Below are 27,066 nucleotides of genomic sequence, written 5' to 3'. Positions count from 1 at the left end.
GAAAACATTAGAAATGATACAGAATTTCACTAAAAAAAATAATAGGAATTCAACAACGGTTGTACTCCATAATACATAGTGTTATCTTCAAATTAGTTGTTTAGATTACCAGATATGGACATGCAAAATTGGTTAAAAAAGTTACAAGAAATTAAAACAAAGAAGAAAACAGAAAGAATGAAGCATTAATTGCTCCTTTCAGTAGAACACCAGGAGTCAGCAGCACAACTATCCAAGCTTTCTTGCATATATACATAAATGTATCTTTGAGGCTTTTATAAATAAATGCATACAGCTGGAGACCATACTGGTAAGTGAAATAAATCAGACCCGCATGTGCAAGCATCGTGTTGTTTTGCTAGTGTGAGAACCTGAGGGGTAAACAAAGTCTGAAAGGTACAACGGACACTGTGAGGGGGAAGAACCTGTTCACACTGTGCTTTAAAGGGTTCACCAGTCTCTCAGTTCCACACATAGGGCTCCTTAGATGCAGTCCTTCTTATTGGCTGTCCAGAGGGACAGGCAGATTGTGCTGGAGCTGTGTGGTGGAGATTCAGAGCTAGGGAAAAATCTGCAGCAGGCCGTGTCCTGAATGAGGCATGTATGTGAGGTGAACTTTATAGGGCGGATGCTTTGCAAGTGATACAAGGGTCCCTACGACTGTAGCACCGGCAACTGAGAGAATGCAGAGACCCGTGGGCTACATCGCATTAAATTGAGAATTTTCTGGGTAGTTCCAATTTTAAAAGTCAAAATAGTCCATAAACCAGTATGCTAGATACATGGCACCTATATATCCTCTCTCCTGCCTGGTAATAATATTAGGCTCCTTTTTCAAGATTTTTATTCAAATAATAGATTTTATTTTTTATGTCAATGCGATGAAGGAAGGAGGTAAACGTGAAATGTATGAGGCTACTGTGGGTGTTCTGTATTACAGCAAAACACAAGGACTGCACCCTAAAATAATGAACATGAACCAGTTAAATGGTCACTAACAGTTTTTTCTTTTTACTTTTTAAAAGAAAATGAAAACTAGTAACAAAAATTAGAAATGATACAGAATTTCACTAAATAAAACAATAGGAATTCAGTAATGGTTGTTATAGTGCATATTGTTGTCTTCAAGTTAGTTGTTCAGATTACCAGAAACAAGCATGCAAAATGTGTCAAAAAATTAAAAAGAAGAGAGAGAAACACATCAGGCATTAACTGCTCCTTTCAATAGACCAGCAGAGATCAGCAGTGCGATTATCTAAGCCATCCTGTATATATCCACGTTTCTTTTTCCCCAGTAACTGAGATGGAGGAAGGGCAAAAAGAAAGCAGGAAGGGTGACTATTGAGTGTATGTAGTCTACAGAATCGTGCGTGCTGTACTTTGGTTACTGGTGGTGTAGTGTTTTTCCCCACCAGCCTGGCCACAAGCACGAGTAATGGTTCATGCTTAAGCATTTTGACTGCCGTGTGGCCACGTGATCGGGGCTTCCCTTTCCCGTTTTAAGGGCCTACCTCCGTCTGCAGAGCCCGGCACGGACTGAAATGCCCTCGAGTGCAGTCGGACTGCAGTGGACTCTTGGGACACACGTATTCACTGACCGATCGAGACCGTATATCCGGTTTAGGGGCCACAGATGTGAAGACTAGGCCCAGGGCAACGACTTTCCTAACTGCTGATTCCCCTTAGCATCCTAGGGGACACTTTCCCTCTAACGTCACCAATGTCTGTATTCGAGTGTGAGGGTCAGGATTACCAGGCCACCATTGGGTCTTGGTAATGATTTGGAATAGGAATCTCTGTCCAGTCTGGGCTAAGAATATCATTGCTTTGCAAGTTGTAAATATTAATTTGTTTATAAGATACAACTCAAGAAATAATGATCACACCTCCTCCTCAAGATGCAGTCTTTGAAGGTCAGAGCTGATCCGTAAATATTTCTCTCCACAGCCCCTGGCCTTTCATTTACCATATTGTGATGAAAATTTATGCCAGGGTGCTGGCCCAGTGGGAATCCTGACAGCCATGGGTTATTTTGTGCTTTGGCTCTACTTTCTCTTTCTCAGATGATTTTCCTTTCAAAGACTTGGTTCTTGGGTTGCAGCCTGTTGTTCTTCAAGGGCTATTATCCTGAGGTACCCATTTTCTTGATTCATTTGCCTCTTCAAACTCAGCTTCTGAGTTTCGTTGGTAGGAGGAAGATTTTTTAGCTATGGCATAGTTTGCGTTGGATGTGGCCAGAAGAACCCTGGGAGCCCGTGCGGTCTTGGTGTGATTCCACTCCCTCTTTCCTGCTCAGGTTCCTACATGCAGGGCTGCACGGTCTGGAACTCTTTCAGCAGAGGCCTCGAGCTCCGGGGGGCCTGGGGCCTGGAGCTGGACAGCAACGTGTTCTATAAGGTTTCAGGCCATGCACTGCTGGTGGGTAAGTGGAAGGCGCTTGTTTAATTTCTGTACTCCTGAGTAGGATGCCTGGGTTTTCACAGGGAATTCTCCCCAAATCTTTAATTCCCAATTTACAAAACTTTGGCTTTCTCATCACTACAAATATGGCATGGTTAAAAATTCTAAATTTAAATAGTCCCCATTGATTGACTTACTAAACTTGGTCAATAAGAAACTGATTTTTTCAAGTTTCAGTTCAGATTAACAAATATGTGATGGGAAAAATTTCAAATATGCTACCAGATAGTTTCATGATAATCTTAAATTGCTTAAATATATGCAGGTACAATCTCACAGGCTGTCAGACCGCTCCTGCGGCTTGTGGACTCATCCATGCTTCAAGATCACTCTTGTCTCTTAAAGTTCATTGCAAAACCTTAGGAAAATCTCAAATTGTGTCGTGTCCTTCCTCCCCTCGAAATGCTTTAAGGGTTTCTTATCACTGTCAGAATATAAATGAAGATTTTGATATAGTTTGAAAGATTGCTTCAGTGATTTTTTTTTTTTTCTGGTCTCTGTTAATCTCTGTAAACCCGTCTTTCTCATTTTCTCATCCTCCGAACTCTAGTGACCCTGATCTATTTTATTTTATCCTTTCAAAAACCATACTTTCTTCAGTCTTGCATGTTTTTTGTAGAGTACTTTCTCTTTGTTCAAGCCACTCCTGCTTTTTTAAAAAAAATATTTGTTTGTTTGTTTGTTTCTTACTTACTTACTTTCTTTGGTACAGGGTCTCATGACACAGCTCAGACTCATAGTGATCCTCCTGTCTCAGCCTTCTCAGTGCTGGGATTACAGGTGTGCGCCACCTCACCAGGTTCTGGGGCCAGCATGACATACATAACAGGAATTGAACGCAGGCCTTTTTGCTGCCTAGGCAGGTGCTTAGTCCGTTGAGCTATCTCCCCAGCCCAAGCCATTTGGACCTTCTCTCAACACCCCAAGTCTAGCCCTTGTATTTAAGCTCTGTCTGTAATCAGCACTTCTTGATTTAAATGTGTTATAATTCTGATCATCTGATTAATGTCACTTTACTACAGATCCCATGAGGACATTATTCCCTTAGAGTTTAGCGTATTAACTCATGCACTGTAGGTCTATCGGTTGAAAGGAATGAATGAATAAGAGAGCAAAGGGTCTCTGGTTGTATCAAAATGATAAAGTAAATCAGATTCACTAAAAGTAAGACTATTTCTGTATTTGGTAAATGATAGTTTTTTATATTTAAATTAACTCCAATACTAGTGAGAAAATGTAACTTTATTTAAGAAAAATCTGTTGAGATAAATGCTATAAAGTCCACCTGGGAATGGCAGTAAACACCAGTAATACCAGATCTTGAGAGGCGGAAACAGGAGGATCACAAATTTCAGGCCATTCTGAGCTTAAATTCAGGATGACCTTGGGAGACCCTGTCTCCAAAACCAAAATGACACAAAACTCTACACAGGTGCCAGTCACGAGAGGCGAACTGTTTACTGAGCGAACGTCCACCACACAAGCCTGCTTTGCTGCAGTTCTCGGAGGCTACAGATGCCGAGCTACAGATTCTCGAGATGATTTGGAACGGGACATAGAGAAATAGGACAGACACAGAGAGTCACATAATAGATGCGGCTTTTATATGGCTTGTGCTTACTCTTGTCTGTGTAAGGGACAAAACCTCCTGCAGAAATCTGGGAAGCTATCCTAACATTATTACTTTATCAGAAAACAAAGAAACAGGAGAGACATTAATCATGCAGGAAAGAGAAACTATTGGGGGAATCAGCCTTTTGGGCTGGGATATCGGGCATTATGGGCTCTTGCATCTAATGTAGTGCAAGGGGTGGGGGTAAAGCATTCTGTTTTAACAGGTTTGTATACTCAGGCTTGTGAAATGGCATAGGGGACAGGGATACGTTAAGACGGAGCGCTAAGAACAGGTTCTGTGGAGCTCCCTGCTGACACTTGGAAGTGACTCGTCTGTCTCACGGCCCACGTGTGCTCTCTCAGTCTAGTCACTGAGTGTGAGGTCCCTGGTCCTTCAGGACGTTCGGCAGGTTCCTCCAGAACATTCCAGACCTTCCTGGGGAGGAGATGGGCATGCAGATAGCTGGAGGCCACTTTGATCTCCCAGGAGCAAGGCTGGGGCTGACAGAGCGTCTGCCAGGAGAGTCCATTGGACTCCTCCACGGGAGAAAAAGAAAGATGTACTTTTTTGTTCTTCGTTTTATTGGAAATGAACTTTGATGCATGATACTCCCGAGCTAGAGATCCATATCATGTGCATTCCTTTCCTCACTCATAGATAAAAACACAGGAAAAACAAAACAACCAGTACCCAAAGAAAGTGTGGCAATGGCTCTTGTTTTTCCAAGTGGCATCAAATGTACTGAGATAACATAGTCTTTTGTTCTCAGGGACGCATGTGGAGACAAGCTATGTCCCCTGGGAGTTTATTCTCAGAAGGAAACATGGTAAATACGTACACTGATTTTAAATCTATTGCAATCCATTTGCAATGGTCACGTATTTTATACAGAAAAATATTAGAGGTTTTAAATTTCTTGAGCTGAGTGTTTTCTAAAGATGCAACAACACACATCCATGTTTATATTAAGTCAACTAGGATGTATGTTAGCAGAATGAAAAGTGTTGGGTTGTATAAATTTTAACTGTATTTGTGAACCCCTGGGTTTTATTTATGTTTTTAAGAACAAGGCTGGCCAGGACAGGGGAATATAATAAGAAGCAACATGATCATCAGCGTTTCTGGTGCCGAGGGTCTCTCCAGTCCCGAAATGCTGACGCCGGCTGGCATGTACATCCGCAGCCCCACCAACGTGATAGAGGTGAGAGCTTCCCCCGGTCAGGGGGAGGGGGCGTCCGAGCTGAGGGGCACACAGCTCACTGCAGCTGAACCCGGCGCAGCAGAGCCCGCGACATGGTGCACAATGTTTGTCACTCACTCACATTAAGAAATTAACTTATGGTACTTTGTAATGCATTCAGTCATTTTCTGAGAATTCTTATAAAACCTCTGAAACAATGTTTATATGGGGCAAAACAGTGAATATTGATCATTTTCTGGTCATTTAGATGAATGCACCCATCTCTGACAAAAGTAAACAAAAAAGGGGATATAAATGAAGGGCCATTATGCAGTGAAAAAAATATGTATCTGTATATACAAAATAGTTTGCATAGATATGCAGCTACTTTCTCTTAGTTCAATGAGAAGAAAGTTTTGAACTAATAGTGTTTAGACAAGATATCATATCTGCATCTTATACTATGAGTAACTACTACGAAGACAACAATATGCAACGTATTAATTTAACTGACCTAACCTGTTTTGAAACGGTCTTATTGCTACTTCTGTCTCAATAAAATTAATATATATAAAGAGAAAGAAAATATAAAACATAGATGAATGCAAACTAAAGTATGAATATCTTCCCCACTTATCCACCCTGTATGCTGAGTTTACTCCAAGTCCAACATCAATCACTTTTCCCTCTTACTGTATTAATGTGGCTTTATTGTTTCCTTATAACAGTGTTTGAGACAGAAATCGTGCAATGCGTGAGCTCACGGAAGGGTTTAGGAGGATGTAGGATACTTCGGTGATCTTAATTTTTTATCTCATTATTTAATATAACTTGACATTAATTTCTCTTGGGAAATTTTTAACCACTTTATGAAATTAAATTACAGTTAACTGTTCACTTTGCTGCGCAGTTTAATCATAGATTTGTGAGTTTGCAACTGCATCAAAATAATGGGAGGACATTTCTTTTCCCTTTTGCAGTTCTTTTCTCTCATGGGTCAACTATGGAAGTGCTTAAGTGCCACCCCTTTCAGGACGCTGCTCTAGGGTCTCACAGCAGGACAATCGCTCTGTTTCCAGGGGCTCAGAGGATGAGTGTCTGTCTTCCTGATCATCCATCTTTAATTACCTCCAGCTGAATCACCCCTCATGAATGCTGTGGCTATCTGTTCCACCCTCCTTAAACTCTTAATAGCATCTACGCTGAGCATGGCGCTTACATACTGTTTTAGGTGCCTGATAGGATGGCTAGTGTCGCAGCAAAGGAAGGAGGCTGCTTGGATTGTATGGAGCCCAAAGCGAGGCAAGTTGCACATAGCTTTCCTTTAGGGCTCACTGCCTATCTGTGCCAAGGCTTTGGGGCCCCAAGAGAACCACACTGTTGTGTTTTTTTCTTGGGCAGTGGTCCTGACTACCCTGCAATGCGTGTTGGGAAGGAAGCCCTCAGGGTCGGCCAGCTTGTCCTCCTGTTTGAGGCGAGGATACCTAGCTCCCTGGATAGGCACTGTAGCGTCTCCAGGACAGGTATCTTGGGCACTCGCGGAGAGGAAGAGGAGGAGCTAGGTCCAGGTGCCGCAAGCCAGGAGCCACCTGGAAAGCTAGTGGGTCACCTTAGCCTGTGTGGACAGACCTGTGCAAAATACCCACCCAGCCACGGGGAAGTTCACTTTGGAACTAGATACTTTCTCTGTCTTCAGACATCTTTCATTCCTCTCCATTCGCTTCTTTCCTCATAGATATAGAGAAATGTATAAAATTTTAAAAATGCAGTGCATGTGTTTTGAGAATGTGTGTTGAAGGCAAGTTGATAACAGATTTACTAGGTGTATTTGTGAAACGTTCATCTCCAACAACCCTAAAATTTTGTAGTTATCTTTTCATTTGCTTATTAGTTTTTAGATCCTCGTGCAATGTCTAAAACCCTATAGTTGCTCAACAAAAACATGTTATGAAAGATGAATAAATGTTAGCATAAGCCTTTAAACAAAGATTAGGAATGAGGCAGAAAGAAAACAATAGAACTTCTAATATTCCAAAATCATTTTGAAGACGATAACATTTCAATCAGTGGCAGCATCCGAATCCTGGAAAGTGGCACCGACCTGTTCGTGCTGAATCTGGCCAAGTCCGGCTCAAGTTTTTTCAATGATGTCACTATTTTTCTGTTACGCTGTGGATTTTAAGTTCTGTTTTTCTGGGATGTGTAGTTACTGAAGGCACAAGTGATAGCAGGGCAGGTGTGGGAAACCTAAACGTGCTGAGCTTCCTTTGACCTTGAGGGTCCACAAAAGTCATTCTAGTCATTGAGCAAGTAGGACATTAGTGGTTATGAGGATAAGTCCTCGGTGGATGATACTCTTAGTACTCTGATGAATGCATTTTAGAAATATGGGGTTTTGTTCCAGTGGAATAAGGTGGAGATGACAATAAGAGCAACATGTGCAGGCTTATGTACGTGTGTGCAATCTTCTCTACAGAACAGAGAGGGATGTAGTCAGAAGAACTACCCCACTTCAAGGTAGTTCTGGTACTCGGGAGAGTTTCCTTTCCTCCAAGGAGCTATATCTCATGCCTTGTGGCTTTCATGTCCTGCTGTGTCACTGGTTCATGGTTGGAAATCTCCTGAAGGGAATGTACTCAAGCCTTGCATATCACTGCATTACTGTGATTAATTAGAATCCTCTTTGTTATTATACACTTTTAATTATAAAATAATTTCAGACGCCCAAGATGTTGCAAGAATGGTTCCCATGTGCCCTTTACCTGCTTCCTACCGTGCTAATGTGACCAGGGGCATGGAATAGTATCCAAATCAAGATGCCATGTTGGGGTGTGGGTGTGATGCCTTAATTGAAGAAGGTGGTTTCATCTTATCTGGGCAACAACTGGGCAAAACCCTCTTTCTTCACAGACATGAGTCTACCTTTGAAATCCCTGACCTGACAGGCGGGGGAGAGATCCTTAGGTCTGTGCCATGGTCTATGGTTTTACGTTATTCTTGAATGGTCCTGATCCTGATGTTAGGACCAAACTCTTAGTGGAAGGAATTCACCTGGCTTCCAGTGAGTCACCTTCACAGTCCACTTAGCTTCTGCCCTGCGAAGCACAGAGGGATTCAAGGGCGGCACTGCTTTCTTTCTCCATCCACAGGTGGTCTGCCGTCTGCCTGCCCAGGCTGCTGTTGAATTATATCCAGGGATGATTCTCTGCGAGGCCACAGCTGAGCTCTGTGCCTTTTTACCAGTGAGGCCTCAGGTGTGGCCTGGTGTCTGCGTCTCCTGGGGTCTTGCAGTGTAGGAACAGTCCTTCATAGGCCTTCACCGGGTGCTTCACAGCGATTGGCAGTGGATCCCCCATATCCCTGTGGCCTCTGGAAGGATGGACTCCAGGCCCCGTGTGCTTTCCCTCAGCAACCGTGGCCTCTGTGACCCTGGCCTCTGCGACCCCGGCCTCTTCACGGCAGCTCCTTATATCCGTCCATCTTTCCAGAACACAAAACCTGTGTGACCCTATTTCCATCTCCACAGGCTGAGAAGATTTCGCTCTTGGACAGCAGGAGAACTCATGCTGGAGAGGTGCTGAGCTCCCCATGTTTATGTAGTGGTTGGACATTTTCTAGGAGCAGGGTTTTGTTTGGGATAGTCTGTGGAAAACCCCCAAAGAAGAGCCCTTTGGAGACGTTCATCTAATTGAAGGGGAATTTGTCCTGGTTTGTGAATCGATTTCATAAGGAAGCCTGGTTAAAGGCCCAGCCTCAGTTCTCTCGTCCTCCTGTTCGACAGGCAATGCATACTGAAGAGCTGCCCGAAGGGTTAACTCACATTTTTCTCGTGACTATAGATGCGCACCTCAAGGAGCTGGCTTACTTGGGCAGTTAATTTCTCTCTGGAATTTCTCCTGCTTGAATGTCCATAATACATTGACTTCCGCAAATAATTGATTTCCACACAAAGTTCCCTGCTTGCCTTAAACCCTTCCCCACCAGCCGCTGGCTGCTTGCATAAATATGTGAATCATTTGTAGCACACCTGATTGGAACCATGAGGAAGGGAGCTGCGAAGCAATGCGATCTGACTGCTGATTTGCTTTTTTCATCAGAGAAGTGAGCCTTGACAGCTAACGGAAGATGGCGCTTGCGATCCGCCGCCCAACTATCAGTTACCTACGGTTGCTCAGAAGCCTGCGAGCAGGGATGGTGCTGAGTCAGCTGGATGGTGCTGAGTCAGCGGAAATGCATGCTGGCTTTCTCAACACCTCTGTTGGCCGGGCTGATGCATGAGAGTATAGCTCCTGGATTCTAGTTTTGAAATTTTGGAAACTTTCTCCTTCTCCCAAAGTCTTGGCAATGACTGAACATTTCACTGGTAATGAAAGGGCCATACGTGTACAAGTGGGATTATTACCTTTAGCTTGAAGTGCACACTTCTCACCGTTTTGGGTAGTTGCAGGAAAGGTGTGTGTTGAAGGGCCACTCCCCTTCTCGGACCTTCAGTTCTCAAATCTTCGGTTCTGTGCATCATAGATGCAGGTCATGGGTGAGGACTTGTAGTTCCTAGGACAGATTATCTAGGAGGTGGATCTACATGTGCACTCTCCTGGAAAAGGTTTTTGCTGTGCAATCCTGCCTGAGAACAGCGGTTCTGGTGTCGCTGTGTGTATCAGTCAATGCTAAGGAGATCTATTGGGCACTTTTACTTACCAGCTCAGAGTCAGGGGTTCTGCCTATGGCCACGGCTTAGTGTATATCCTGTTTCTAGCACAAGGGAAGCGTTGAGGTAACTGATTTAATGCTAGAAAATATTCTCTTGGGGAATGGCGAATGCCAGCTTGGTTGTCGTGAATAATGTAAATACTCTTCTCATAGAGACTATCAAAGAATTTTTGTTGTCATGGACTATGTTTCGTATTGGGGATATGAACTCTGACAAATTTGAAGATAGGACACTGACTGGCGAGTGGGCATAGGAGTTATTTTGTTAATGTGTGGCTCCAGCGTAGATTATAGAAAAGGAGAGTGACTATTTGGGGCCAAATCATCCTTTGTGGAAGGTTCTGTCCTCTGTATAACGGCGTTGCTGGCCTCACTTACTGAATAACAGTAATAGTTTCCTCCACCATTTGAGTTGTAGTCATCAAAACGGTCTCTGGAAGTTTCCAAACGTTTTCTGGTTATCCTTGGTTGATGATCCTTACACACGATGATTCCATGTGTTCCAAGATCAGTGATGTTCTAGAGATGTTCCAGATCCTCTGAAGTCATGTTAACATTTTGACTGTAATTTAAATTAGAGTACCAAAAGCCACATGTTACTCAGCAAAACACACGGCTAAAGCTGTGACTGGCCATAGGAAATAGGAGAGCTGCTCAGAATCTAAATAATGAAGTGCAGTGGAGCACAGTTTCCTTTTTATCCACAAGGGAAAAAGGCATTTTACAACTCTAAAAATATGAGGACTCTCTGTCTTTATGTAAACACCCAGGAAAGGACAGCCTTTGGGCCCAGGACATATAACGGCTGAAGTCCTGAAGTCTGACAATGGCCATGATTACTGGTGATTGTGTCTGCATGAGTTGGCACCCCAGTACAGTGCTGGCTGCTCCTGCCAGTTAGGCAGCTGGTCCCGGAGCAAGCTCCAGGCCTGGCCCACACTTGCCAGAGACCTAAGGGCTGCAAAGGCCGGGGCATGTGTATCCTTTTTACAAGAGCAAGGCAGTTGGGTATGATTAGCTTAAGAATAACTAATTTTAGGAAATTTTCTTCACAGTGGCTTTGCTAGTGTCTTACTAGGGTGTCTCTCCTCTTTGAGAATCTTCCAGGACTTGAGTGGCCAGGTTGTCCAGGTTTACCTGGATACAAAAGTGGTTCACTTTATCAGGTCAGAGATCACCTACATCAGAGGCATTAGAGCAACTTCCAGTGTATCTTGGTTACTTTTGCCCTTGTTTATGGGGCAAATTACCCAACATACAAAATTAAGGAAGGAAAGGTTTATTTAGCTCACAGTTAGTGAAGGTTTCAGTCCATATTTGGCTGGCTCCAAGGCAGAGTGGCACATGGCAGAGGGCAGCAGCTCATGGTGGTGGAAGACAGCAAAGAACAAAGGGAGGAGCAGTGGTTACAGTGCTAGCAAGCCTCTCTCCCTTCCCTGTATTGTGTGGAGACTACTCACCCTAGGGTAGGTGTAATACTGACACCCATAATCCCAGCACTGGATCATGAATTAATCACAAAAACTGAAAGACTGCCCCAATGACTGCATGAGGCTTTGTGGGGACACTGAGACACAAACCATAATACGGTGCTTCAGATGTACAATATTGTCTCCCTCTGTCTTAGCTATTGTCCTGTGGCTAAAACAAAACACCTGACACCTGCAAGTTAAAGAGGGAGAGGTTTATTTGGCTCACATTTTGTGGAGCTTTCAGTCCATACTTGGCTGGCTCCAACATGGGGCAGAGTGACAAAGAAGCAACAGTCCATGACAGGGTAGGCAGGAAGCAGAGAGTGATCAAGGGAGCCACTGTGTGTTTCTGCATGGAATGTAGGGAAGAGGCTCAGGTTAGGTGTCATCGCCTCACAACAGAAGCTTCAAAGAAGGCCCTCATCTAAGATACAGTTCTTGAGGTGGGCAGGTTGAAGTCTGTGTATAGCTGCCTAGCAAAAGGGTGACAAGAGGTTAGCTTCATGTTGAGGGGAAAAGTAAGACTGGAAGTGTTTCAGCATGAGACTTTCTTCTAAATGAAATAAAGGTTAAATATTTATTTCTCTTATATGAAAAAGCTGAACTATAAATCAACAAATAAAATAAAGGCAATGCGATGGGAAACTACAAGGCAGACTTTGGAAGTGTGGAAGGGGCCAAGCATGGGAAGACAAGGGGAAGAGCGACCGGAAGTGACTGTTCTCACACACATCCCCCAAAGGAACACACGCCTTTCTATACTGTAAACACAAAGTGTTTGTATAAAAACACAAAGTGCAAGTAAGAATCTTTCTAATTTTTAGCAACCTTAGTACACATGGAATAATTATTTTTCAAACTCTTCTTAATTTCTGTAGGGGAACAGAGTGTTTGTGGCTGGCTATGGCTATTTTTTTCATCTTGTGACCAGTGAGACATCAGAAGCTCCCCTCCTCTCCTTCACCCAGAACACAGCCTGCTCCTGCACAAGGTAACTAGGAAAAGCCACCTGCAGCTGGGGTACATCGACTGTGACTTGCCACCTCTCTGTAGGATGCTCATTGAGGACACAACTGTCGGTGGTTGCTTGAGAGCTGGAGATGCCACAGTACAGATGTTTCTTCAGTCATGTCATTGAAGTACGATTGACATATAAATGTCTGTACATACTTAGCTGTATATACTCAGTAAGAATGAAGAAAAGACGCCAACCTACAATCTTTGCCCAGAATATATTCACCAACTGTAAGTTTTTTTCTTAGTATGCTTATTTATTATTTCAAGAACACTTAAAATAAGATATCTGACCTCTTCATGAATTGTGGTTATACAGTGTTGTGCTGCTGCCAACTACAGGTCATACAGGTACAGGGCGTCTCTTGGACTTGCTCATGTCTCGTAGGGAAAACGTTGTGTCCTTTGGCTAGTGCTTGCTTGTTTCCCTCCAGCCTGCAGTAAGCACCACTTCATTTTCTGGGTTTCTGTTTGTTTGTTGGTACTGGGAATTATGTTCTGTTTTTGACACTTTGTATAAGAGTCATGCATTTATGCACATAAGCAACACTTTGCATAAGATTTCTAATAAAAGGGGAGCATTTCTGCCCCTGTGTTGTGTCGGCCTTGCCCAGCACATTGTCCTGACCTTTGTCCATGTCAGTGCAGATAGCAATATTTCCTTGTTTGGAAGGCTGATATCATACTGTATGCCTGAGCGGATTTTCTCCGTTCATTCATCCGGTGATGGACACTCAGGTGGCCTCTTTGCTTGGCTGTGTAAGGTTTTAGATCACAGAATGTTGGTGGTTAAGGAAGGGGACCAGGGTCATGGAACAAACCTGCCAAAGCGTGAATGTACTTTTGTAGCTAGTTAGGACGCCAGAGGAAAGGAAGGAGGGAGAGGGGAAAGGGAGTGGGAGGGAGAGGGGGAGGGGAGGGAGAGGAAACTGGGTTTCAGCGTGGTTGAGAACACCTGTCCTGCCGGCCCCGGGAAGCTGGCAGGCCCCAGTGGAGAGATCCACCCCAGAAACGGGTTGCGGGTGACTTGGCTGCTCCCCAGACAAACAGATTTATTCAAAGTCTTGGCCATGTAGACAGAGTGGCTACCTGCTAAGAACAACAGCACATGAAGCCAGCTGGGGGCCGTATTTGAGACACACAGGACAAGTGTTCCCTTCAGCCAAGCCCCGCTTCAAGTCCTAACTTCTCAACTACTAAATTCGTTTTACTTTTCTTGAAGAATCTGATCCATTGGGCCGAGAGTGTAGGCAGATGTTAGAGCACTTATCTACTGTGTGCCAGACCTTGGTTCAGTCCCCTATGCGAGAAGCATCAGATTATAATGTGGGGACAAATGTACACTGAAAGTTTGGTGTAAAATTAGAGAAGGTTGATATATTACATTAAGAAGAGCATCCTGAGCATAATAAGAAACTCATAATTGATAGCCAGATATGTAATAATATTATTAGTGGTAATATCATTAAGTCATGGTGGGGAATGGTAAGAGTAAAATAAGGGCCCCAGGAGGTAGCTCAGTAGAATAAACACTTCCCTGGCAAGCGCAAGGTCCAAAGTTCATTCCCTGGTACTGAAAAAAAAAAAAAAGAATAGAATAAGGAATATGACGAATTGCTAAGCAACACTGACGGGCCAGCCGAGGCTGAGACCCGTCCACATGTGACGAAATTATCATCATGAGTGTTCAGCAGCTTTGAGCAGTGCTGAAGGTGAGGGAAGAAAGCATCAGACCAGAGGACAGCAGTGTAGGGAGCTGCAAGCACAAAAACAAGACGTGAAAGCACTACCAGTGCTGGTGTCCACTGTCCTGAGCAGAGGACAATTGAGAGGGCTAGGTAACAGCATGACCGTGGCAACCAGGCACAGGTCACAGAGCAAAGTAGAGTAGCAAGGCTGAGGCAGGAACAATGACCTTAGGAGGGTCACAGGATGTATCTATTTTCACTTGTGCATATCCATTGGCTTTATATTGGATAAGGGGTTGATATCCAGAATATCAACTCAATGACAAAACCCACATGATCCAATTTGAAAATGGGCAGTAGAAAGGGCCGGGGAGATAGCTCAGTAGAATAAGCGCGTGCCAGGCAAGCACAAGGGTCTGAGTTCAATCCCTGGTTCCACAAAAAAAAAAAAAAAAAAAAAAAAAAAATTGGGGGCCGAGGAGATGGCTCAGTAGAATAAGCACTTCTCTGGCAAGTGCAAGGGTCTGAGTTCAATTCCTGGTTCCGCAAAAAACAAAAAAACAAAACAAAACAAAAAACGAGGCATTGCTCAAAGAAAGGTAAGCAAGTTGCCAAAAAGTATATGAAAAAATGCTTAAAGCTGTCAGTAGGAAATAAAATCAATATCATAGCGAGGTATCATTCCCCTAGAAGTTAGAGTGGATAACATAAGTAAGGGCAAAGATATGGAGGAGAGATAAACGCTTGTACTCTGTGAGTGACCTTATGAGGTGTGATGCAAAAAATACTGTGGCTGCTGCTGTCAGTGCTCCCCACTGAAAAGACAGGGCCGTGAGAACTTCAGCACGTGTTGATACCCGTATGTGGGAACACCATCACATGCTACCCATAGTTCTGTGTACCTACCATGTAGTAACTTAAACATATGTATGAAACCTTCTGTAATTGCAGTGACGAAAAGTGGAAACTTAGTGACAGCAGTTATCTTACTTTCATTCTGTTGTTTTACTTTTTAAGGTTCGGGCTCTTTGTGTACCCTAAGTTTCAGCCACCTTGGGACCATGACACTGGCCTCACTCTCTTCCAAAATTTCACGGTTTGGGGAAGTGCAGGTGGTGCTCGGGTAAGTTTCTGAAGCTTTTTCAAAACTGAAGCTGTTACTTGTTATTTCCCCACAATTTGTTGTCATCTCTGTTGAAATGGGAAGGATTTCCTGAGGGCAGGATTATAATGTTATCACAGTGTAGAAGGGCCAGTGTCACCCTCGTCATGGTGTGGAGTCCTTGGCTGCAGTCTAGGTTGACGTCTTTTCCTATATGAGACTTTTCAGCAGTCCTTGGAGAGAGCAGAGTTATGTCCTCGAGGCTCATGCATTCGTGGTTCCTAGTCCTGCTTGCAGATAATACGTTATGGCTCAGGCTGCAGAGGGACTGTTGGTCGTGGAGAGGTGCTTAGCAGCATGACCAGGTACAGAATCGAGACACAAGTATTATGCATGCGATAGTCTAAAATCTCGAATAGCACACACGTCAGTCTTGAAAAAAGCTGGCTTTTAGATTTGTGTACCAATGGCTTATCATTGGTACACAAATCTAGCTCAAGCTTCCATTCTTGCTTTAGTCAATAAATTAAATTTTCTTCTATCTCTTTCAAAAAAATAGCACACACCTAATTCATTTTCCTTTTTATTACAATAAGAATGTTCTTCCAAGGAAGTTTTGCATGATCATTGATTATAGCGATGACTATACATTTTTCAGGGTCACCATTTGATGCTACACTGAGAATATATTTGTTCTCTGGGAATTAGAAGCCTGGAGCCTAAGATACATAGGTGAAGAAATACATTTGCAGAGCACTCAGGAGATAGAACAAATATAATCAAGTCAAAATTAAAAGGCTAAAACTGTATTTCATATATTCAACACAGGGAAAAAGAAATTAACTGTGAATGAGGACCCCCCATGTATAATTAGAATACAAGGCTCCCAACTGTATGCAGGGCTTCCTTTTTGTTTCATTGGATAAAATGCTTGGCTTCCCCTGAACCCTTTGGACACCAGGGTGACTGTCCATTAGCGATTTCTGTGGGATGCCTTCTGTGTACTGAGAAGCAAGCTTGATTTCTATCTTCTTACTCTTCCATAGCCCTGATGTAGAGACATTCTCTTAAGAAACAAATTAAAAGGTACTTACTGAACTCTGCTTTTTTAAAGAGTCTACAGTCAGAAATACTAAACCTGATAAAGGAAAAATAGAGCTCCGGAGATTAAATTTTTGTCCTCTCAAATTTAGTAAGTCAGAAAGTTCAGATAATCCTGCCAATTAACTGCTAGTTTAAAAAATCTGCTGAAGATTCTCATCCTGACTAACTATATATGCCAATAAAAGTGAGTCAGGGACTTACATGGAAGAGCAAGAATTGTCATAATCACAGGGGTGAGCATTATGACTCTCATTTTCTATGGAACTTCTAGACATGGCAATAAAAACAACCACAATAAAACAAAAAAGTAGATGAGCTGGACTTCATCAAAATTAGAAATGTTAACACCTTGGAGAACACCATGAAGAAGGTGAAAACGTGACCTACACATTTGCAAACCATATGTCTGACAAGGGAATTGTGGTACAAATATATAAAGACAATAGCCTGTTGTTATGGGTCAACAATAAAAAACAATCAACTAAAAATTGAACAAATTATCTGAATAGAAACTGTTTTCCATAGAACATGTCCAAATGACTGATAGTCAACTAAAGAGAGTTTTGACATCATGAGTGTCTAGGGAAATGGAAAAGCAAAGGTAAATGCTACCCAACTGCATTGGATCCAATGCAGCAGGGGGGCTAGAATAAAACTGACACCAACTGGTTTATAAGGATGTGGATGAAGTATGACCTTTAAACACTCATGGTGGGAAACACTCATGGTGGGAAATCAAAAGGGTCTAGCTACTTCAGGATCAACCTGGAAGTTCTTCAAATCATTAAACATAAGGTGAACTGTCAATTCACTTACAGAAGTACAATTCATGAGGAATAAAAAGTAATATGCTAAAAAAAAGTAATATGCTCAAATGTAAAGCAGCACATGAATGTTTAGAGCAGCATCATTATTTCATTGTTCCTGATGGCCACAATGTAGGCATGGCCCAAATGTTCATGGATACACAAATGGGTAAGGTATGGTGTATCTGCAGTGGAAAATTATTCACTCAGAACCAGGTGAACTTTGAGAACATCACACTGAGTGGAAGAATCAGATCAGAGCTGCACATGACTTACTCAAATAAAAGTTCCAACGAGGAAAATTTGAGCCTGACAGAAGAGCAGTAGGTGCTTCAGGGTAGAGAATGGACAGTAATGGTGGGAGTGGAATGGGACATGAGTTTTGGATTGATGAAAGCATTCCAAAATTGTAGTGATAGGGTCAGGGAGATAGCATAGAGGCATAAATGCCCGCCTGGCAAATGCAAGGTCCTGAGTTTGATTCCCTATACAAAAATAAATTAAGATTATAGTGATGTTCACACATATCTCTAAATATAGGGCTGGGGAGATAGCTGAGTGGCATAAGCACCTGCTTGGCAAGGCCAAGGTCCTGAGTTTGATCACCAGTACAGAAGAGAGAGAGAGAGAGAGAGAGAGAGAGAGAGAGAGAGAGAGAGAGAGAGAGAGAGAGAAAAGAAAAAGGAGTAGTATCTCTCAATATAGTAGAAGCACTGAATTATAAACTTTGTGTATGCAAATTATTCTCCCATTAAATTGTTTATAAAAAGTAACCCATAAACACAGTCATACAAACTCTCAGACAATACCAAAGCCCATCTGAGTGACTTTGGGGAAATCTCCTAACTTGTCCTGCTCCATTTGCCAAATGGAGATACTGATAGTATCTAAAGGATCATGTTTTTGAATGTTAAGTAAGTCCCTGAGTGTTAATTTACAGTTAGATAGGAGAAACAAGTTCTGGCATTCCTTTTACAATATGATGATTATAAATGATGATGACGCACTATATATTTCAAAATAGAAGAAAGGATATTAAATTTCCCCTCACATCATGATGAATGTTTAACGCACTAGATATTCTGAATCCAATTTGAATATTGCAGATCCAATGCACCCCATAGATATGTACACCTTATGGTTAATCAAAAATAATAAAATTCCTGAATAGAAAGTGCTAAATCTTCAGGAGTGCACAGTGGCATTAGGCTGTTATTTATTATCACTTTTAGTAAAAAGAATTGGGGATGGTGGACTGATGTTGCTATTGACATCTTTGGAAATTGTAAGATTGAAAAATTCTATTTGGAGCACAAAAAGTATCATTTATTTTAATTATTTCTGGCCACTTAGACATTATTGTCATGCATATAGATGCTTAAACACAATATTGTGGTAGGTCCAATTCTTATTTTATTCTCATTGGGTTAATTTAATTTTCCTAATTAACACCTTTTTAATTGACAAAAGTGCATGTATTTTTTCATGTCCAATATCATGTTTAGGAACATGCATACATTGAGAAATGGTTAACTGGGTCCACTAACATCAGCATTATTTCATGTGCCCTTTTTTTGTAACAAGGATCCTTAAAGTCCACTCACACCAATTTCTGAGAAAAGAAGACATTATCAATTAGCTACAGTTACTTTGTTGTACCTTCGAAAGTGTTCTTTATATTGTACTGAAATTTCATGTCCTCCCACAAGACCCTCCAACTCTTGGTAGCAGCTTTTCTTTTTGTAGGAGTGACTTTTTTTGAATTCCACATATAGGTGAGGACATGTGGCTTTCTGTCTTCTTTTGTGTGTGTCTGGTTACACTTAAAGCAATGTCCTTTACTTTTATCTGGAATATATAAAGAACTAAAAAAGAAATCAGTCCCCCCCAAATTCATGAACCCAATCCAAAACTGGCCATGCGAGATGAGTACATACTTCTCAGAGGAAGAAATACAAATGACAAATAAATACATGAAAAATATTCCACAGCACTCTTCATTTGAGGAATGCAAATTAAAAGAACACTGAGACGCCATCTCACCTTAGAAAGAATGGCTATCATACAGAAATCAACAAATAACCAATCCTGGAGGGGCTGTGGGGAAAAGGACCCCTTCCCCACTGTTGGTGGGAGTGCAGAACTTCCTTCTTTTTGAGTGCTGAATAGTGTCCCATCATATACAGGTACAGGTATAGTGATATCTATATTTAATCACTCTTTTTTATCCATTCATCAAGTTGATGGGTTTCTTGGCTACTGTGTGCAGACATTCCCTTGACCTACTCCTACCCCAATTTCCTTTGGATATATATCTAAGAGTATGATTGCTGTATCATATGATAGTTCTGTTTTTAATTCTTCGAGAAAAGTCCCCATTGTTTTCAACAATGGCTGTACTGATTTACTTTCTCACCAAGAGTGGGCATCAAAACTTACCTGAGGGGCTGGGGATGTAGCTCAGTGGCATAAGCACCTGCCTGTCAAGTGCAAGGTCCTGAATTCGATCCCTGGTACCATCAAAATAAAATTCTTTAAAGAAACAAACAAACAAACAAACAAACAAACAAAAAAACCCTTACCTGATACAGCTATTCTGCCAGAACTGATGTGATATCTTTTTTTTGGGTGGAACCAGGGATTGAACTCAGGCCCTTGAGCTTGCCAGGGAAGCGCTTATTCTACTGAGCCATCTCCCTGGCCCCTTGATGTGATATCTTTTTGTGATTTTAATTTGCATTTTCTCCAACAATTAGTGATATCAAACCGAAAATTGCTAGTGTATCAGCATATACTCATTTAGTTATCTAAATTTTGAGGGGAGATATACCATTAGTTCTACTCCTTTTTTTTGAAAGATAACTACAGGATAAGATATTTCCTAAGTTACACACAAAGGAATTTTTGGTATCGAATGCAGTGAACTGACCCTTTAGTTTCTATTTTAAATAAGAGTTGAGAAAAACACCTGTCCTCGCCACATTTCACAAACGCAGAAGGATTCTTCTAGAAGGGAAAGATGGGAGCAGACTGTGACCATGGCACGAACAACAGGTGTATTTGCAGTTTCCCTGTTAGTTTCCTTTTAAAATCCTCAAGTTCCTTTGCCAATGCGAGGTGCTAGCTGTTTTTGGAATATATTTGTGAATACATGTATTTGTGCATGTCTGCTATTAAGGAACAGCTGTCAAGCTGTCAGGAGAGATCATGCATACTTTCAAATAAATCTGTTTTCAAGGAGCTGTCATTTTATAAAAAGCTTACTTCATGCATATTCAAAATTCATGGGACAAGGACTGGTCATTATACAGAAAGTATGATGGCACAATAAATCCAGGTACTCAGGCCTTAATTATTAAGAGACTTCCAGTTAGGGATTTAATAAATAAAGGGTTGGTTGTATTAAGTTAATTTCTAGATCTGACTTCCAGCCTGATTTTTGAAGGTGGTTAAATCAAGGCCCAGGGGAGGTTAAATGTGTTGCCAAAGATGACAAAATGGCCATCAGGGCTGTGTGAAGCCGGTGGCCCCGTTTGGAAGGCCAGTGTCACTTTCAACTCTGCCATACTGATTCTGCAGCTGCTTAATCCCCACTCGGACATGCATACCAGGTGCACGAGTCGCTGTGCATACAGCCCGCGTCAGGGCTGGGTGTATGCACAGTGGCCTGGGGGCGCAGTGCAGCGAGTCCCTTGTTTTACATTTGTAGTCTTTTGACCGTAAAAGTTAACACTACACTGAGCTAATGTTAAGCACTGGAGCGTCATTCTGTGTTTTCCTGCATTTGTTTCGTGATTTGGCCCCTGCAAGACTGTTCTAAGGATACGGAGATTTCACACTGAGAGTTCAGGTTTCTAATGTGTTGCTTATTATGAGGAGAAGCGTACAGCATGGGTGGGGTGTTGTTGGAGGAGGCTGGGTGTCCCGAGCTCCCAGCAACTGCGGGAGGCGTGCGCCTACATCGGGGAGCAAAAGCAGCTTCGGCATGGCGGGGCGTGCTTATTTACACATAACCAGTAAGTAAGGAACTTTCAGGAAGTCTGCAGGAACACCAAGCCGCGACCTCTGCCCTAACATTTGCTATTATTTTATAGATTTTCAGGAGTAGCAATCTTCGCCTGAAAAACTTCCAAGTTTATTCATGTAGAGATTTTGGAATTGACATCGTGGAGAGTGATGCAAATACCTCCCTCACGGACAGCTTGTTGCTTGGCCGTCTTCCCCATGAGGTAGGGCCTCGTTGTGGCTGTTTCTGGCTGCTCATCAAGATAACCAATGTGTGCTGGGCTCCCTGAGGATTCCTGATGCACAGTTTTAATCACATTTTTGTGACTCTTGCATTGATAAAAACTAAAGGAACATTTTGTATGTAACAATGATGTTATTTGTTTATTTATTTATTTTCACGGAACCAGGGATTGAACTCAGACCCTTGCGCTTGCCCAGGGAAACGCTTATTCTACTGAGCCATCTCCCCAGCTCCTTCGATGATGATATTTATAATGAGATTAGAATATACATAGAGTTCCAGGGCTTATGAGTTCATGCAAATCCTAACAGTCATGAGTAGGTTGAAGAATTCTTTTGTTAATTTTAATTTTAATTTTTTTTTTGTATTTTAGTATAAGATCCATAGGGTGTCACTACATAGATCAGACTCGTAGTTACCCTCCTGTGTTCACCCTCCCAAAACTGGGATAACAGGCACGCACCACCACACCCAGTCTCAATTGCTTTCTCAGCATGCCCCAGGGTCAAGCTCACCAGTGATTTTTAAAACATAAATATTAATATGCATGCTATTCTTTTACTTTTTCTAAAGTATTTGAGATCACACACAGGGCCACGAGCATGGGACACACGTGCCCTCCCACACTCCACCCATTCATGCAGAATGCAGAATGCAGGGTGCAGAAATATGTGGCATCTTTACACAATGGCAGGCCTGGGATCGATCCCCACCCCCGGCCCCTGAGTCTGTCTAAGCAGGCACTTTAATCTGCTGAGCTATTTGGGTGGCCCTGAAGAATTCTTACTTGCAATTGGAACTTCTTATGTGCATAAGTTCTACATTAAAGCTAATAATTTAATTTAGCTTCTCTAAACACAAGGATTATGGAAGAAGATGATTCTATAATATCTCTCTGGTCTGGGGTTTGCCAAGTTCATCTATCCATATTTTGTGAATGGGGTCCTTACTCTCCATAGGGCGCCCCCAAGAACAGGTAGAATCCAGTAATGCAAATGTGCATGGTTTGTTATAGTACAGTGAGCTTTTTGAAGTTATTTGCTAGTAATTGCATAACTTTTGCTTTCTTCATGATAAAAATAAGGCTGTAGGTGACTTTTCCACTGATGCACGGCCAGAGGCCGGAACGCAGATGCGCCATGTGCAGGCGTTCAGTGAGCCTTCCTACTCCTCCTCACAGGAGTCTGTGACTGCCTCTGGCTTCTGTGCTTCAGACCCCTATCAGCTGTCGGAGGCTCTTCATGCTTTGTTAGTACATGGTTTCAGTGCATAATGATCTGCTTCATCATAGGCAGTTAGCGCTGGAACGATAACACCTCTTAGTCGTATTTATTTCTTCTCGACTCCTCTCTCTCTCCTGTCATCTCTAGATTCCCTTTTCATTTACAAAAGATCTTCCTGATTCCTACTGTCCACCATCTATTTTACTCCTTTGCTTATGCATACTTTGTTTTTCTCACTTAGGATAAACGTGGCAGCATTTATGTGTGTGAGTGTGTTTTATTTCACTTAGCACTATGGTGTCAAAGCTAACATGTGAAATGGCCAACGTGTCTGTTAACAGACTAATGGATGCAGAAATACGTGGCATCTTTACACAATGGAGTAATAATGAGTCACAAAGAAGCTTCAATTCAAGTGATCTGTAGGGAAATGGATTCCCCATGTTCTTGTTTCTGAAAGAATAACACATGAGTGGGTGGAACGTGGCTCTGTGGGGGGACACTTGTGTCCCATGCTTGTGGCCCTGTGTGTGATCTCAAATACTTCAGAAAAAGTGAAAGAATAGCATGCATATTAATAACCATATTGTTCTAAAAATCACTGGTGAGCATGACTTGAGGCATTTCTAGAGTCATGGAAAGAAGTCTCTTTGGTTTATTCCAATTGAAATTTAATCATTGTTGACTCTTGTACTTCCATTAGGGATATTTAACAGTTATAGATAAAAATATTAAGATTTTAAAACTGATTTCTGGGCCGGCTAAATAGCTCAGCAGATTAAAGTCCCTGCAAGCCGTGGGGATTCAATTCCCAGGCTTGCCATGCTGGCCCCGTCCCTAAGGCACGCTGAGATAGCAGTTGAGACTGGGCATGGTGGTGTGCACCTGTCATCCCAGTACATGGGAGGCTGTAAACAGTAGACTCACTCTGAGTCTGATCTAGTAGTGAGACCCTGTAAACCCTTCTCTAAAATACAGAAAAAAATAAAATAAAATAAAAAAGATTTCCTACTAAGCTACATGTTTCTATATTTGGTTCTGAACTTTTCTTGGATTTCTTTGCAGCTATCCTTTTGAAAAGTGTACCATCTTGAGGGATGATTCTTCTTTTCAGATTGCAGTTTTCATGAGAGGATGACACCTAGATTTCAGTTCTGTAATCCCGGTATATCTAAGGCTTATGTTGCCCAGCAATAATCTTAGAGTAGATACTGAGGACAAAAGGTCCAGCAAACTGAGTAACTAACTGTCCTGGCAAATTAATGTTGCAGCATCATAATTGATGTTAAATATACATCAATTAATGGGAAACTGATAATAAGATCTAAATTGTGGCAAAGGATCCTTATCTTGAGACAAGTAAAATGATCACACCCCCAGATGTGATTTAAGGGGTGTGTGGTGAGGCTGGGGGCCCTTAAACTCTTAGCAAGTAAGCACCATACAGGACACGAGTCTCCAGGGCGACGGTGTTGAGCAGCCCTTGATACTTTGTTCAACAGAAGCCTAGATAGTGGTTGGTGCCCTCCATCACGAAACTGTACAATTTCAGAGGTAAATGTTGCCTAGAACATGATTCATTCAGAACTCTTGAATTTACAGTTATAGGGCATCATTTGGTAAGTCAACTAATAGCTTGAGATTATTGGGGACTACAACATTCTGATATCACCAGTTTCCAACCAACTACTCATTACATGTAGAAAATGACTTTGGAGTAGACATTTTTAAAAAATCTTTCTTTCTTCCTTCTTTCTTTCTTTCTTTCTTTCTTTCTTTCTTTCTTTCTTTCTTTCTTTCTTTCTTTCTTTCTTTCTTTCTTTGGTATAGGGTCTCATTATGCAGCTGAGACTCATAGTGATCATCCTACCTCAGCCTCCCCAGCACTGGGGTCTGGCATGGTGTATGGTGATAGGGATCGAACCCGGATCCTTGCACTTGCCAGGCAGGCGCTTAGACCACTGAGCTACTAGCTCCCCAGCCCTGGTAGTGTACATTTGTTAATGCCCACACAGTATTCTCTGAAGTCCTTCCTGTGAAATGCTAGAGCTAGACCCAAGAGTGTCTAGGAAAATGGGATTATTTGGTTAATTACATTCATGCTATGATGTTTCCGTTCTTTGAAATTAGGAACAAGTCTAGAAATCTATGTATGTGAGAACTACAGTTATCACAATTGTACTTTACTAGTGATTTTTGTTAAATTAGTGGATGTTGGAGGCTGTCATTAAAAAAAATAACAATTTGAAGTGGTAGTTCAATTTGTATCACTACAACTATTCTGCTATCCACATGTAGCCCACATAACCTCAAATATGCAGAACGAAATTCATCTTTAAGAATATAGAAAGTATGTTAAAGGCTCTGAGAAATCCTAGGATCACAACAAGCATGAATCATAGCCACTAATCTTTAATTTGCATGTTTCTCAGCTTCACTTGGGAGTTCTGTTATTACCAGTAACCAGTTGTTTAAGAAGCGAGCCTCTCTGTGGCTGGGGGCTGTGATGCTGGCCTTTATGTTTTGTGCCTGGAAGCAAGAATCTATGGGTTTTTCCATCTATGGACCTCCTACTTACATTTGTGGCAGAAAACTACTTAAGTAGTCATAGTCTCAGACACACATCCCTTGTAGAAAGAGGTTTTCTCATTAGAAAAATTGTTTTAATTAATCAATTCATATGCTTTAAAATTTTATTAAAACTTGTTAGTACTAATAATATTAGCATTCCTTATGTAGTTGGTAATACATCTTGATTCATTTTTTATTCCCTATCCCTCTCTTCCCCTCTCCCTCAATCCATCTCCTTTTTACTTTTTAAAAATTTAATTTAATTTAATTTTAATTTGAAGAGTGAAACAGAAGCAAAAACAAATAGAAAAAATGACAGAAATAGGGTAACATACAACAATACATACGTTGCAGATTTTCAGAACAGGGATAGCTAATTAACAATGGTTGCTATATTATCTACTTTTCATTTTAATGAGAAAAAGGTAAAATAACAATGAAACAGTTTCAGGACAGGTTAGTATGACAGTTTCAATAATTAATTAATTGCATATTGTTGTCTTCCTAGTAGTTATTCAGAGAACAAGATGGAGACATGATAGCTTGTGTAAACGATATTAGTACAAAACTTTCCTCTCAATGAATTAAGAGAAAGTAGCTGTATATCTATCCTATCTTGTGTATACCTATATATATATTTTCATACACATACAAAGACCAAAAAATAAATAAATAAACAGTCCTTTATTTATATCCCCCTTTTTTGTTTAGTTTTGTCAGAGATGGGTATTCCATTGTTGTTAGAGACACTATATTTGGAAAAGTCTTTAAAGGACTTTTTCATATTTGATGCTAGACCAAAGATTGTAGGTACTTGAATTAAGCAAAATAACCCAACATAGCCCAATAGTCCATAATAGAAATGAGTTATCAGCACAACTGGCAATTGTCTGAAGTTGTTGACATGAGCTTTTTACAGCTCAGAATGGATGAAAAAGATGTGGTGTTTTTATACAATGGAGTATTACTCAGCTGTAAATAAAAATAAACTTGAAGCCTTCATATATATGTGGATGCAACTTGAAGATATACTCGTAAGTGACACAAGACCCACATGTATAAATATGGTATTGTCTCCCTAGTGTAAGAACTCACAAGAAGAAATAAAAATTGAAAGGTATGACACAGTAAAATGGAAAGTGAGAACTTAAGGATTAAACAATGAAGAGAGAGCAAGGAGAAAAGTTAGGAAACATGGCAGGGGCAGAACCATACATTTATATAAACAAGATGGATAAGGCAGTGGTCCTAAGAATCTCCATCAGATTCTTAAGAATAGTAGCTAATGGGTAGAATTCTCACCCTGACTAACTGTATACACGGATATCTGAGATCATTTTTTACTTTTTAATGAATACAAAATGGTGATAGAAAAAAAAACAGCCTTAGAAACGATACAAAAATTTCACTGAACAGAGTACTAGGAACTCAACAATGGCAGCTGTATTGCAGGAGGCCGTCTTCAAATGACCTGCTCAGGCTACCAGGTATAAATGTACAAGGTTCATTTAAGGTAAAAACAAAACTATAACAAAAATTTTGTAAGAAATTCAAAAGAACAGGAATAAACAATTACATATGTTTACACAGAAATTTAGAATTCTAACCATATACAGCATTGTGGCAGGACAGTCCTATGACATTTTTTTTTCTTGTCTCTTGTTTTCATTTATTATCTTTTTTTAAAAAAACAAACATTTACTTGAGAAACAGTATGGCAGTAATTGGTATGACATGACAAGCAGTGTTTGTGGACAGGATATCATGTCTGCATCTTGTACTACTATGAATAACCACTGAGAAGGCAACAATATGTAATGTATTAATTATTGAAACTGTCCTACTAATTGGTTTTGAAACTGTCTCATTGCT

At 41.3% G+C, this 27,066-nt stretch overlaps 1 protein-coding gene across 1 annotated transcript in view; it reads left to right on the top strand.

Annotated features, from left to right (window-relative positions):
- Pkhd1 (PKHD1, fibrocystin/polyductin) overlaps window positions 1-27,066 on the top strand; it is a 503,959-nt gene that overhangs the window by 207,810 nt on the left and 269,083 nt on the right. The window contains 5 exon segments of the mRNA XM_023712007.1: window positions 2,297-2,422; window positions 5,140-5,276; window positions 12,316-12,428; window positions 15,157-15,262; window positions 21,246-21,380. Of these exon segments, the coding sequence (XP_023567775.1) occupies window positions 2,297-2,422; window positions 5,140-5,276; window positions 12,316-12,428; window positions 15,157-15,262; window positions 21,246-21,380 (617 nt within the window).

Source organism: Octodon degus, unplaced genomic scaffold (genome assembly GCF_000260255.1).
Source record: "Octodon degus isolate 3935 unplaced genomic scaffold, OctDeg1.0 scaffold00022, whole genome shotgun sequence".
Lineage (NCBI taxonomy): Eukaryota > Metazoa > Chordata > Mammalia > Rodentia > Octodontidae > Octodon > Octodon degus.
The sequence above is the reverse complement of the archived record's forward strand: the minus strand, read 5'-3'. Positions and strand labels throughout refer to the sequence as shown.